We start from the raw sequence: 15517 nt of genomic DNA, 5'->3' as shown, positions 1-15517 counted from the left end.
ATCCTCATTCACTGTACCTCTTGTGTACCCACCTTCCTCACTCACTGTACCACTTGTGTACCCACCATCATTCACTGTACCTCTTGTGTATCCACCTTCCTCACTCAATGTCAATATCTTTCTTACTGATAGCATAGATATAGATAAGACAGATGCTTGTATATATAAAGACAGTCTGATAGATGATATAGATACCAAACAGACAGACATACAGGTATTGAAAGACTGATAGAAAGATATAGAAGCACAGATAGATAAAGATAGACAGTTAGACAGACATAAAGACATACTTGTAGCAGCAGAGTCTCCATGATCCAGTTGTTAATTTCTCAAGGGTTTAGTCGTTAACACATCTGGAACAAACAAACAAAAACAGTTAATATACACAACAGTTTATGATAAAAATATGTCCATAAATTAATAGTTATTCAGTACAGCAGTTGTTTGTTTTCCAATGTCGTATGTTTCCATTAGAACAGTATTGCTCACACCACATTCTAGTTTCTTAATTATTTCAAGTTTGTCACTCAATTTCAACGAGTTATTCTTTCTCTTCACACAACGAAGTTTATCACCTATAGGAGCCATTATCATGGGCTTGTACAGTACTCTGTAAATGGAAAGAGTAAGACTCAAAATAATGTTATGTTACACCGGTATTCTATTCATACTGTGCTTGATATAATGCATTCACGGAAATGTAATATTTTTGCTGAAATGGCGTACGTATCACAGTGGAAAGTTGGATAAAATCGTGACGAAAACAATGACTTAATCTTTCTTTCGTTCAAAAGATGTTACCGTAATCCCTTTTCGAATGGTTTTCAGTTAAAAAACTGTTGTATTACAATAATATTCTATCCTAATTGACTTGAATAAATACTACGATACCATATTTCTGAATATTTTCATTAAAACCCATCAAAATCATTTTCCTTGTCATCGTCTGCAGCACCAAACAGCTTCTCCCAGTCCTCTCCTTGAACGGGGCTAGAGGGTACGTGTTTTTCGAATCGTTTTCAGTTAAAAAACTATTACATCACACGTATATTTTACTTAAACTGCGCCCGAATGAATATATTCTTGGAAATAAATAGTGTTGCTGAAACGTGATGTATTTCAATGTAAATTAGGATAAAAATACATGACGAAAACAAAAGACTTTACCTAAGCTTCCGATGTTCTTAAGATGTTACTCGTTTTTTTAATAGTTTTCGGATGAAATTCTGTTATATTACAATGATATTCTATTCATACTGTGCTTGATATAATACATGAAATAGTTTTTTAACTGAAAACGATTCGAAAAACACGTACCCTCTAGCCCTGTTCAAGGAGAAGACTGGGAGGAGCTCTTTGGTGCTTAAGACGATGACAATGAAATAGATTTTGATGGATTTTAATGAAAATATTCAGAAATATGGTATCGTAGTACTTATTTAAGTGAATTAGGATAGAATATTATTGTAATACAACAGTAGTGACGACGTGGAGGAGGCGGAGGCATAGAGCGGGGAGGTGCGGTGACTGGCAGCAGCAGGGACGAGTGGGGATGCCAGCCAGTACATTACGGATGTACAGTATTAATTGATTTTATAGCTCTTTTTGCATTTTAATATTAAATACCGTACATTACGTTTCAACAAAACTACTATTTATTTCTGAGAATATGGAATATTACAGTGAAAGTGATACTAAAATGACGACTTTTCTTTCGTTCAAAAGATGTTACCGTAATCACTTTTCGAATGGTTTTCAGTTGTGGGATTATGAGGCTAATGATAGGATAGAATATTATTGTAATACGGTACGGTACAACAGTTTTTTAACTCAAAACCATTCGAAATGCGATTACGGTAAAATCTTTCGAACAACGAAAGAAAGCGAAAGACATTGTTTTCGTCATGATTTTATCCCACTTTCCACTGTAATATGTACGTCATTTCAGCCAAAATATTACATTTTCATATTTATTTCTGAGAATATATTCATTCAGTCACAGTTAAGGTAAAATATACTTGTGATGTAATATTTTAATGAGAATATGGTATAGTAGTTTTCTTTTGTTTCAAATTTAATTCACAAAGATTGATGTTTCAAATGTAATGAACAAAAATTTATGTACAGTATCTATAAATAAACTTTAAAAAATGAATACTTTGTTTTACATCGTCCTGTTGTACTGCGCACATCATTGTCATCCCTAAAAATCCCATCTAATTCATATTACGCTACATAACATTCAAATGCACAGCGCTTGTAGAACCCCAGAAAACGGGAAACATTGAGAAAGGACAACTCACCTACTCAAGGTTCCTAGACCCTGTGTTGTATTGTACCCAGGTATAGTTATATCATATCACGTGTATGTATTCATAGCATTAAGGATCACTCAGGGTAGGCATAAGATGAATGTTAAAGTCCAGTTGAGCCGGACTAGGGTACTGTAAGACTAAGTGTGGATCAGGGTTTGAAGGTCCTACTATTTACGTCTGTGAGCGTGGAGCGAACATAACTCCAACAGATATCATATGAAAATACATGAGAACAATGATCTGGAAAAAGGATAAATGTATCAGAACTATGTGAGGTGTTGACAGTGATCTAGAAACTATACTGGAAAGGAAATATCGTGTATGCGTCGGTATGAATTTAATACACCTCGTAGCCTCACGTGACATATACCCACGACAGGTACAGTGATCAGAGAATCTTATGTCTGTGTTCAAATAGTGCAATGTGTGAGAGGAGGATCCCTCATTACAGTTTTAAGTGAAGTTGATACACCCCCGCCATGTTCATTCGGCTTTTGTTTCAAGGCGCGTCATGTACCCGCCTCAGATGCCCGTTGATATTAAAATCCCAGGCATTTAACCAAGCACTAGCAAACCAAGACCTGACCTTAGTGTGTAATTTAGGATTAATATATGTGTTTATAAGAAATGAGTGACAAGATACCGTGAAGTGTTCAGGTGAGAACCATAAGAAACAAAAGTGTAAATTGAGGATTGGAAACTGTAGGCCTATGTGACGAGAAGCGGCGGGAAGCCGGCCTTAGTCTTTCCCGTTCTGCCGTCACCACCGGTCAGTGTCCTAGCGGGCTATATCCCGCCCTACAAGTAAGGTTGATAAATAGCAGTTACTACAGTTTAAAGCTTTGCCGGATATATAAGTGTGATAGGGATGTGTTAAGGGGTGGGATAACCGCCCGCCAGGCATTATTGCTTAGTCTTTCCCGTTCTGCCGTCACCACAGGTGCCACGTGGTCGGGGTATCTTGCCGCCCGGCCGCCATTGTCTCCTTGAGCGCCACACCAGGTGGGGAATGACTCCCCACTATACCAGTCCACTATGAACCGGTGGATTCCCAGCGCACCACTCCACATGAATAGTCACAACTAAGGAGACCGTGAGAAACTGCGGTCGTCACTTGGAGCGACCTATAATACCAGGCGTAGAAATAGTGCTGGTATGTCTCTAGGTGAAGCCCTCGTCTTTACCCACCGAGGGCGGTGTGCAAACGAGGTGCCCGTTGTGTATACCTAAAAGTCACAAGGAGTCACATACTTGCAGGTATGGAGTGTAACAGGTGTGTTGAGATGGTGCTACTATGTATGATAACTGACGGTGCTAAAATCCACACCCGTGGAACAGTCTGATGTGTTAAGGGATATTGTAAGAAGGAACGACCGAGATACGGCGTTCACCGATTGTTATGCAATAAGTGGGTGGATGACCCGCCAGTAATGTAGGAGTCTGGGGCCCAGCTGGGTAACCAAAATTCCGTTGTTCTTCTGAGGAAGGCCAATTCATGTATGTTGTTTTTACCAGTATGTTTTAGAAGGAATAAATCAATTAAGACATGTTATGGTTTCCCCCTTCTTTACCCTCATCGATCTGGTCAATGAAAAACCTAACCCAATGCCTAGTCCACTCTGCCTGCTACCTAACGAGCTACATGCTGTCCAGAGGGGGTCTGGTGGCAGCGACCCTTAGACATTAAGATTAGAGTTAAATTATCCCCTTAGATTTAGTGACCCCCAGATCTAGCAGTATACTGTGTATACCATACCATGCATTTGGTTACTTTGGGCTTGCTATTATGATGCAAGAGATCTGCCCTGGCAGCTGTACCGACACTCAAAGCCGGTGGTGCGTCGTTTCCATTGTTTACTGGTAGTTCCTGGTAAATATTTTTCAACCTAACGAAACTATTAGCCGTTTAGAGGTCAACCCCTAATTTTTGGCCAAATAATTTGGTCTTAAAAACTCGAACTACACACAGGTATACATGGTAAATAAGGACATGGGGGGGCCAGGGGTTTTTTAGGGGGGGGGGGGAGGCAAAAGTACACGGATTTTTAACATTCATGGGTATCTCTCTTACCTAACCCCCGCGTATGTTAAGGGCTGACTGTATGTATGCATGCATAAAACAAGTAGAGTATTAATAAACATGATGGTTCATGTGCTATAACAGGAACAGGTACTGCAGTAAGAGGTGTAGTATTACCTGGGCCTCGGCCATATCCAGCCAAACACTGTGCCTTTAACCTCTCCGAACCTCTTCGTTTTGACGATATAATCAAAGATAGCCGTTCTTTCCTCGTGGGAGTAGTATACATCTTTTCTGTAAAAGAAAACTTATGATAATATACTTTCTTTAATATTTTTTCACACAACTAAAAGGAATATCCTTCCTTCTTTAGGCATTTGCCTCCAGGTGTAATGTTAACCTACATCTATTGAGGATAAAATCTTTCACCTACAAATTGACAATAACACATTTGCTGTAATCAGACATATCTAGTTGCCTCAACCCCAACAATAACCGAATTTTTTCTCCCAAATTTTCTTATTATTGTGGACTAATACTGTAAAACAAGTTAATGATCACCAAAAACAGCACTCGTCTTACACCCCCCTCATAAACCACCCCAAAATAAAATAATAATAATAAACTCATTTGCCTATCAGTATTTATCTTTCCGTCCCTATTATTAGCCAGAGATTTATAATATTGCTAAGTATAATAGTGTGAAATAATAAGGAAACACCACTATAAAGGTGCTCCTCTACTTAAGAACGTTCAACTTACAAATTTTCAGAGAAACAAATATCATCAATGAGGGGGGTTACCTGCCAGAACAGGTGTTTAATGTGGATGAGACTGGATTATTTTGAAGAAAATTCCAGATAAAACAAACATTACCTAAGAGGAGAAGAGTGAGCCAGGTTTTAAGGCTGTATTAAAGGGTATAGCTGGGCTAAATATCCATCATCTTTTCAGTTTTTACAATAAGTTTGGTATCTACAGGAGTAAAGTTGGACTTACAAACAAGCCTCAAGAACGTAACTCTTTCGCAAGTAGAGGAGCATCTGTACTTCATTTTTTTCTCAGCTGAGAAAAGATGCCCCGCCCCATGACTGTATTGCTCTAATTTTATCCAAAATTTTATTATAACATCCATATTATCTCGATATTACTACATATTAATTCACAGAAATAAACAAACATGTTGTCAGTGAAGAAGAACACTCACCTCAACCCAAGAAACAGGAAGTTTGCAGGTGTAAGTCCTGGACCCACTCTCCAGAGGATTTTTTCAAAGCACACTAAGTCTCGGTAATTTCCAGGAAGGTCACCTGCAACAAGAAAGTCTCTTTCAGAAACAGGTAATTAAACACAATTGAAATCTTAACTATAAAATAGAAGGAGTGACGACAACTTGTTTCAGTTGCTCTCCACCCATAGCAGGAAAAGGCTGATATCATCATAATCATCTCCAACATTTCATGTCCATTTCCCACAGTTGTGTGCATAGCCATGATTACCTGATGGCAGCTCTCTAAGCTGCATAATGTCTTTTAATAACATCATAAAGATTAAGTTGTAAATGTGTCCACCAAACTTTGAGGGCTTGGAACCCTTGGAAGCTCTAAACTAGAGTGATTAGGGCTAAACTAACCATCAGCCAACTTCCCCCTAACCATGTCCCATGATCAGATGTTTGACAAAGCAAGGTTGTCCATGGTGGCTTGGAAGGTATGGAAATCACTCTCAAGGTTTCACAGCACATGAGTTACCAATTATTTACTTGTCAGACTTTATCACTGAGCGGGAAGAAGAATCAACCCCACATAATCCACTGACCTCTTATGATGACATCAAAGGAGGAGGATGGGATCTCATTAATTCTTTTTAGGCTCTATTATCAAACAGGATTTCAGGATCTATCCTTTATAACTAGTTATCTGTCAAAAATAACTAATGAATGCTTAAGCTGTGCTGTACAAAGAGCACTCTCATGAAGAAGACCTGACCACAGTTGATACAAAACTGTACCACGTATGAAAATATGGAAGTTAAAGACACACGTACTGAAAATTCAAAATGCCCGAACTGCAAAGGACATCACCACACTTTGGCAGCACGATGCCCAGTAAGGAAGGATATCATCAAAGACATGAAGGAAAAGGAAAAATCGAACAAACATATAGAAACTGACCCAACCAAAACCTATGCTGCAATAACAAAGTTGCAAGACACTACAGATGGCACGCACGCGCCATCTATCGGACAATCCCAGAACCAGAAATTTGACACGGACAGTCCCTCGCTTAATTCAGATTTCGTCCGATATCGGGATTAAAGGGGTCCGTTTTAACGAGGGTCTACCCTTCACCATACTAGCCACACCGATACATGCCCACATAATCAACGTGGCTAACACGGGAACATTCGGAAAAACTATCAGAGAAATGTTGGCAGCGAACAACCTACCACAGGTAAACTTCCCACACAATGCCCCATCAGCAGACATTTTCAAAATAATAACCAAAAACAGTCTAGGAATCACCAGCAAAGAAAGGGAAGATAAAATAACACAACAAGAAAATTGCACAGGAGCAGAGACTGCAATGGATACAACCCACTCCCAAATAACCACAAGACCCTAGAGAACACAACCAACCAATCAGCTAAGTCAACACCAGCAAGACCACGTAGAGAGAACCCCACCGGTCAACGGCCAGCCGACGTCGGAGACAGCATAGGAATCAGGTTTTACTCGGTCAACTCCCTGTAACAAATGAGATTGTTAAAAGATATTAAAGAAGGAACAACCAAATACACATATGAAGAGGGACTCATAGAAACACTAATACGTGGAGGAAAAATAAGCAGCAAATACAACAAAATCGAGAACGTAGACTTATCAAAATTCAAGAAAATAAGAACAGGACTGAAGGAGAAGAGAGAGAGACTCTCCCCCGGAGAGACCCGAGCAACCGAACAACACGCGTCAAGTTCATGCGACCCACGATTACGCAAAACAGAACACAGAAAATAATACAACACAACGTCCTGGCCTGGACACATACAAGAAAAATAGAACTGACAAACATATACAACAGCATAGACCCAGACATAATTCTCATAAACTCACACCGACGGAAAAACAGTGACAAAATAAAACTCTTCAACTATTACACACATCAACTGAACATACACTCATAGACAATTTCCAAACCTACTTCTTAGCAGTCGAAATCAACACAACTAAAGGCCCAATAACAATCGGAACAACATATTTACCTTGCCGACGACAAACATTCCCGACCGGCGACTTACTAAAACTAATGAGACGTAACACACCAGCATACAGTATTTTATAGGAAACTTAAATGCGACACACACCATACTCGGACACAGAACCAGAAACCCAAGGGGGAAGATTATACACGACCTATTAGAAAACGGCAACATCACACACCTGGGCCCAGATTTCGAAACCTACATAGCTGCAGGAAGCACCGGGAAGCCGGATATGGTTCTGACCAATAGAGACCACCATTTGAATTAACACATGAAACCTGGACCAACCATCACTAGCGATCACCTGCCCATAATTATCACTCTATCAACATCACCAATACAAATCCCCTCCACCCCTAGATTCTCTTTCAACAGAGCAAACTGGGAGGGTTTTAAGGCAGAACTCAACACAAACGAACAAATACATCGACATAAAAACACAGCAGACATTGACATAGCCCTGGAAACATGGTACTCTAAAGTCACCACAGCCATGGAAAATAACACCCCCAAAACAACTTACCGCACACTACCCCACGCACAATTAACACACGAACAGAAGATAATCCAGACAAGACTGAATAATATACTAGAACATACAAATACTCACGGCCGGAACCAAGAAACAATAACTCTCTTCAGAAACCTAAAGGAAGAGCTGAAAGAAATATGTAAACAATCACACAACGACAAATGGAACCAGATAATCACAACCCAAAATTTTTCTGGAGTAAAATAAAAAACTAATGGGCACTAACTCCATAGATAACAGCCATCTTATAGACGACAACGGGGTAAAAGCTAGAGAATCTGTAGAAAAAGAACTGATCTTCAGAAATTTCTGGAGTAACATATATAAAATGACAGAAGAAGAAACAGAAACTATTGTAGAGTAACAGAACAGATGGTAACAACACACCTTACACTAAACACACAGAAATGGCAACCACCAAGAACAATAGACCTCAACATACTAATCAGTGCAGACACATTAACCTTGCCAATCACCACAAAGACATAAGAAACATAATAACCACTTTTAAAAATAAAGCACCTGGACTAAGTCAGACAAACAAAACAGTCCTTCAAAACATACCCACAGATCTTTAACGCTTCACTAGCAACAGGACACTTCCCCAGACCTATATCCTTATTAGAAACACCAGGGAAAATACTAGAAAAAATAGTCAACAGCAGACTCAGAAACTATCTAGAACAGGAAAACAAATATAACCCCAGACAACACGGATTCCGAAAGAACCGAGGCACAAACACGGCTATTGCATTAATTTGAGAATCAATAGCTAACGCCGTCAGCAATAAAAACCAGTGCAATATTGTTCTCAGAGACGTATCAAAAGCTTTTGATAAAATGTGGCTCTAATTCCACAGTGAATTTGATCGAGGGGGCTAAGTTGTTAAGTTGTGGCAGGAATGCTTTTAGGTCCTCATTACATGGCCAGAGACATAATACATCATCAACATATCTAAACCAGACTGCTGAAGGTGGTAAAATATTACTTAATAGTTTCTTTTCAACTGCCACAACTTAACAACTTAGCCCCCTTGCTCAAATTCACTGTGGAATTAGAGCATGACTGTAAATTGCCTTTACTAGACTGTCTGATCCACAGAATAGGTAACACCTTTAAGTTCAGTATTTATAGGAAACCTACTCATGTGTGTTCATACATTCATTATTATTCTGCCCACCATAATAGTCAAACAGTCAGTATTTTCATCATTGTTTTTATGTGCTTTGAGAATTTGCAGCCCGGAATTTATTGATGAGGAATATAAATATATCTATAATATTGGCTTGAACCTTCAGTACCCTAGATCTTTCATAGACAAATGCCTTAACATTACTAAGAAATCTTTCTATAGAACCAATCCCAAGCCCACCCATGACCATAAGAATCTCTTAGTATTACCATTTCACAAAAATTTTTCTCAAATTCCTTTACAACTAAAAACCTGGAACGTCAATGTGGCATTTAAAAACTCATGCACTGTTAAACAAATAAATAAATATATATATATATATATATATATATATATATATATATATATATATATATATATATATATATATATATATATATATATATATATATATATATATATATATATATATATATACACACACACACACAGTCGGCCCTTAACATACGCTGGTTTAACATACACGGATTTGCAAATACGCGGATTGCCCCGCCGGAGGAATATTCTGTACATTGAAGTAATTGAAGTACAGTACATTCAAATCGCGCGCAGCACCGAACACGGGACACCGCCCGCTCCTGCAACCTCACACACACACACGCATAGCTCTCCCTCACTCAGTCAGTCTCGCTGTAACCACGCTTGTGTTGACATCAGCATTGTAGTTGCAAAAATATTACATTTCTGTGAATGTATTATATCAAGCACAGTATGAATAGAATATCACTAATATAAGAATATTTTAATCGAAAACTATTAAAAAAACGAGTAACATATCTTGAACATCGGAAGGTTAGGTAAAGTCATTTGTTTTCGTGTAGTTTATCCTAATTTACATTGAAATACACCACGTTTCAGCAAAACTACTATTTATTTCTGAGAATATGGAAATGTAATATTTTGCCGAAATGACGCAGGTATTACAGTGGAAAGTGACGAAAGCAATGACTTTCACTTTCTTTCGTTCAAAAGATGTTACCGTAATCGCTTTTTGAATGGTTTTCAGTTAAAAAACTGTTGTAATACAATAATATTCAATCCTAATTCACTTGTGATGCAACAGTTTTTTTACTGAAAACCATTCGAAAAGCGATTACGGTAACATCTTTTGAACGAAAGAAAGCGAAAGTCATTGTTTTCGTCACGATTTTATCCCACTTTCCACTGTAATACGGACGTCATTTCAGCAAAAAATATTACATTTCCGTGAATGTAGTATATCAAGCACAGTATGAATAGAATATCATTGTAATATAACAGTATTTAAACCAAAAACTATTAAAAAAACGAGTAACATATCTTGAACATCGGAAGGTTAGGTAAAGTCTTTTGTTTTCATCATGTATTTTATCCTATTTTACATTGAAATACACCACGTTTCAGCAAAACTACTATTTTTTTCTGAGAATATATTCATTCAGGTGCAGTTTAGGTAAAATATACATGTGCTGTAACATTTTTTTAATTGAAAACGATTTGAAAAACACGTACCTCTAGCCCTGTTCAAGGAGAAGACTGGGAAGAGCTGTTTGGTGCTTAAGACGATGACAAGGAAAATGATTTTGATGGATTTTAATGAAAATATTCAGAAATATGGTATTGTAGTATTTATTCAAGTGAATTAGGATAGAATATTATTTTAATACAACAGTAGTGACGATGTGGAGGAGGCGGAGGCATAGAGCGGGGACGAGCGGTGACTGGCGGCAGCAGGGACGAGTGGAGATGCCAGCCAGTACATTACGGGTGTACAGTATTAATTGATTTTATAGCTCTTTTTGCATTTTAATATTAAATACTGTACATTACGTTTCAACAAAACTACTATACTTGTTTCAAATTTAATTAACAAAGATTGATGTTTCAAATGTAATGAACAAAAATTGATGTACAGTATCTATAAATAAACTTTAAAAAAATGAATACTTTGTTTTACATCGTCCTGTGTATACCATACCATGCATTTGGCTACTTTGGGCTTCCTATGATGACGCAAGAGATCTGCCCTGGCAACTGTACCGACACTCACAGCCGGTGGTGCGTCGTTTCCATAGTTTACTGGTAGTTACTGGTAAATATTTTTCAACCTAACGAAACTATTACCCGTTTAGAGGTTGACCTCCAATTTTTTGCCAAATAATTTGGTCTTAAAAACTCGAACTACACACAGGTATATATGGTAAATAAGGACATGGGGGGCCAGGGGTTTTTCAGGGGGGGGGGCAAAAGTACACGGATTTTTAACATTCACGGGTATCTCTCAAACCTAACACCAGCGTATGTTAAGGGCCGAGTGAAAAAATGTATATGCTACAATACAAAACTAACTGAACCAAAAAAGATAAAGTTAAAGTCTTAAATTATTTATGCCTTAACCACATGAAAAGGTTAAATAAATACACAGTAAACTTACTGCTCCACATGTAACAATGCGATTGGTGCTGGGAGCCCAGTCAATGCCTGTGACACGCAGATCATGACCCTGGAGTGTTTCCTGAAGCTTCCACTCTGATGCAGCTCTGCCATATATATTCACTTCATTGTTGTTGAGACTCAATGCCACTTCTGTAAGAAATACACACACATGCACTGAGGTTGCAAAACTAGAGAAACAAAACAAAACTACAGAGAAGCTAAGTAGCTAAATAAAATCTAAACCTAACAATGAAAAAAAAAATAAAATAAAATTAACTCCACCTACTTTCTGGTACAAACTGGGAGAGATCAGAAGCTTTGAACATGTTATGACCAGAAGAGGAAACCAGTCCTGCTCAGGTATAAAAAAGAGGACTGAACCCCCCCCCCAGTGATTATGCTGTATTATGACAGCTGTCTGGCTGAAAACTTAGGTAAAATTGCAGATTACAGTAACCAAAGAATAACCTAATCTAATCTTCCAGAATTCTGTGGTTGCAGTTATTTTTTATTTTTATTTTTTATTTTTTTACGGGGAATAGGCCACCCAGCAACAGGTCATTGAACCACAATGGGGCCTAGGGGGCAAAAAAAATAAGAGTAAAAAGAAATTGAATTGCCCACAGAGAAACTGTGGGCACCACGGGCAATACGAGCGTTACAAGTCCACGGCCTTGCCGGCAGTACACGGGATGCCAAATCCACCAAACATTGGCCATTAAAGTACCTGTAAAAAGAGAGTGAAGCAACATTGAAGCAAAGAGAAAGGGATGAAAGATTATCAATTAAAGGAGGAGAGTCAATAAGATGAAATGCCTTTGATTCCACCTTATCTAACAGTTGGACAGAAGAAGAGCCACCCTCGATATGAGCACAGTACTCCAAGTTAGGACAAATGAATCTCTTATAAACTGAAGCAACTGCTCAGGAGTAAAGTAGCTACGGCATCTGTACAGCATTCCCAGCTTTCGGAAGGCAGTTTTAGCAATGTTGTGGACGTGTGGCTTCCATGACATATTATAGGTAATGGTGAGACCTAACATATCTATTTTAGAACTTAGCAGAATGATTGCATCCTGAAATGTGATTGGTGGGAGATCATCAAATATTACAAAAACTTCTTCTAGAAAAGTGATACCGATAAAACTCAGTTTGAAAATTAGATGGCAATTTACCTGCCAGGCAAGTGCTATTTAACTTCATATAGGTCGGTACTCACGGCTGCGGTCCTCATTCCGGGCACGACAAGCGATGGGCACGAGGCCGAACCGGAACACTTCTGTCATGGCGTATCACTTGGAGCAGGTGTCTGTAACACTGTGTAAAATAAATGGTAAATTTTCACAAATGCACCGGTCTTTGTTCAGATATTAAAAATATGTTTTTTCAATGTTACTCGATGAGTTTCGAACAAATTTAATATTAATTTCAGCCGGAAATCAATAGTTCTTTGGGTAAATCACATAAATAAAAAACCAACAAACTAACAAATCCAAACCTAACCTTAACTAACCTAACACTATTTTTCCGACGAAAATCTGCAATTGACGTAAAACTCTCGCCCAATTATAAGTCTCCTATAGCCAATAAGAAAATCCCACACCACCCCCCACACATGCGCTGTAAATGCTTAAGAATCCAACACGGAGGTAAGGAGCACTGCGCGACGGGCGGTCAGACCTCCGTGAGACGTAAACAACAAATGACAACACTCGTGAATGACCAAATCTAATAATATTGAAAAATTAATATCTCGGTTATCCTTAATTTCCGGCGGAAATGTCACAAAAGAAAAATGTTTTAGATTGTCTAAACATTACGAAAAACATATTAATAACAGTGAGAGAAATACCAGTGCAAGATCGAAAATTCACTAAATAAATTATAAAACTTACACAAGTCATAAATAAAACTATATAAATATATCAGGTTTTAATAGGTTCTAGTAAATGTCACCTAGATTTTAAAATATATCATAATGGTAAGAACATATTGAAAAAATGAAAGAAATTGAACAACACCTGCTGGTTTTAGTCATCTCTTCCAAGAATACCTTTATACCCGTTAAATATAAGATTAACTTTAATTTCTTACCGTAAATAAAGTGGCAACCATCTGTATCCATTAACTAAAACAGTATCTACATGGATATTACAGTACAAATATAAATCTTTCACCAATTACATGACCAATGTATATAATTATTATCATAGATATACGAATTATTGGTTAAAGGCGATGAATCATTTACAGTAGGCGGGGCTGTCCCCTCACGTCTTCCGCCATAACTACGACCTACAATAACTTCTTTCATGCCATTAGGAAGTTAATTTGTTATATATTATCAAAATACATGGAACAAAAAAAAGAGTTCCTTCTACTTACCTAAATATTGAAGGATATTAGCGGACTCTGGTCAACATCCTCAAGTCCTGACCAAAACAGCTTGAGTCTCAACCTGTTGGCCTGACTTAAAGCACAAAGCAGGGAACTCCCAATTCAGGGATGGGACACACTTGTAGTCTTCTCTCAATTATTTACTCTAGAAATCACCCGAGAAGGAAGAGGCTGGGACCTAGATCAGACATAACTAGTTATTATACATACAAAACAAGCATCAACTGTTGTCATAGGGGTACCACACAGTAGTAGGAATTAAACAATACATAATAAACCCGTGGTGTAGACTCACTCCAGGGTGAATGTCTGGAGAGCAACGCTAGAATTAGCCTTATTCTGGCTTACAAACTACCTCCACGAGATCATCACATTCTTCATATAACATTTATTATGCTCAATCTATCAAACACACTCTAACAGAGCAAAGAAATACGTGGGACCTACCTGCTACTGGGCCCCGGGATGTAAACAACGCCATGGCGTCTCTCCCCCCCCCCATATTCGTTCTAGCGCGGATTCACAAGACATAATTACGTTTTCCTCCTCGAAGCTTACAAAAATACATATCCATATCAATAATATTCTATATCACAAAATGGTTGTCTCTGGAGTTCCTCATACCACACACACTCCTCCATACAAATGTTTGCCGATGGCGCCAAGTTATTTCGGGAAATTAAGAACCGAGCATTTGCATTCATCTACAATGCTTTTTTCCTTTTTAACCTCCTCACTACCCTGTATTTGGAAACCACTTTTAATATTTTATTCAGCTAATGCCAGACAATTTTATTCAGCAGAGTGTGGACCCAGTGCACAAGTGGTTACTTTTACTTTTTTTTTTACTTTTATCCTCTTCGCCACTGATCGGCTTGTTAGCCGCTTGGGCGATCTGTCACGTCTCTTTTCCTTTATATTCTTCACCAAAAGGTCGGCTCGCTAGCCGCCCGGGCGATCGGTCACGTCTCTGTCACGCACTGTTGGCAAATACTGGGCATGCACCGGCTCCTGAATGTACCTGAACCCGCTCCAGTGTTGGTCAAGTCTTCTCTTGAAAGAGCTCACACTCGGTGCCGTCACAACACTCTCTGGTAGATTGTTCCAGAGTTTACAACCCTCACTCCGAAAAAGTTTGCCCTCACGGTTTTCCGGACTTGCGGCTTCTTCAATCTTGAGCTGTGACCCCTTGTGGGGCGAGCGTCCGCCAGCTCCAAGTAAGGACACTCAACTGAGTAGTGCCCCCTGAGATGCTTATAAACCTCAACTAGGTCCCCCCCTTGCCCGTCTGTAGTATAAGCTAGGCAAGTTCAGGCGCTCCAATCTCTCAGGGTAGCTGAGATGCCGAAGTGCAGGCACCAGTTTGGCGGCCCTCCTTTGAACA

General features: G+C 38.7%; 1 protein-coding gene across 4 annotated transcripts; it reads right to left on the bottom strand.

Annotated features, from left to right (window-relative positions):
- Positions 1-275: 275 nt before the first annotated feature.
- LOC121865307 (actin-related protein 2/3 complex subunit 1A-like) lies at positions 276-14688 on the bottom strand. 4 transcript variants are annotated; one of them, XM_042364650.1, is made up of 7 exons: positions 14581-14688; positions 14122-14311; positions 12912-13053; positions 11735-11886; positions 5543-5645; positions 4513-4629; positions 276-353 (listed from the first exon to the last, which is right to left on the bottom strand). In XM_042364650.1, exons 4-7 carry the CDS (start codon positions 11742-11744, stop codon positions 338-340), a joined length of 246 nt encoding a protein of 81 aa, XP_042220584.1. In that variant the 5' UTR covers positions 11745-11886; positions 12912-13053; positions 14122-14311; positions 14581-14688; the 3' UTR covers positions 276-337. The 4 variants fall into 4 exon arrangements, with proteins under 4 accessions (XP_042220584.1, XP_042220583.1, XP_042220581.1 ...); XM_042364649.1 differs by having other exon boundaries at positions 277-353; positions 12956-13053; positions 14581-14687; XM_042364647.1 differs by lacking the exons at positions 276-353; positions 4513-4629 and having other exon boundaries at positions 5608-5645; positions 12956-13053; positions 14581-14686.
- Between the last annotated feature and the right edge of the window lie 829 nt (positions 14689-15517).

This window comes from Homarus americanus, unplaced genomic scaffold (assembly GCF_018991925.1).
Source record: "Homarus americanus isolate GMGI-L3 unplaced genomic scaffold, GMGI_Hamer_2.0 scaffold60645, whole genome shotgun sequence".
Taxonomy (NCBI): Eukaryota; Metazoa; Arthropoda; class Malacostraca; order Decapoda; family Nephropidae; genus Homarus; species Homarus americanus.
The sequence above is the reverse complement of the archived record's forward strand: the minus strand, read 5'-3'. Positions and strand labels throughout refer to the sequence as shown.

Excerpts from the sequence above, each read along its gene's own strand:
- LOC121865307 (XM_042364647.1), bottom strand. The coding sequence starts at position 13,022 with ATGACAGAAGTGTTCCGGTTCGGCCTCGTGCCCATCGCTTGTCGTGCC. Across the intron at positions 11,887-12,955 it reads CCGGAATGAGGACCGCAGCC|AAGTGGCATTGAGTCTCAAC; the intron begins GTGAGTACCGAC and ends TATTTCTTACAG. Across the intron at positions 5,646-11,734 it reads GCATTGTTACATGTGGAGCA|GTGACCTTCCTGGAAATTAC; the intron begins GTAAGTTTACTG and ends TTCTTGTTGCAG.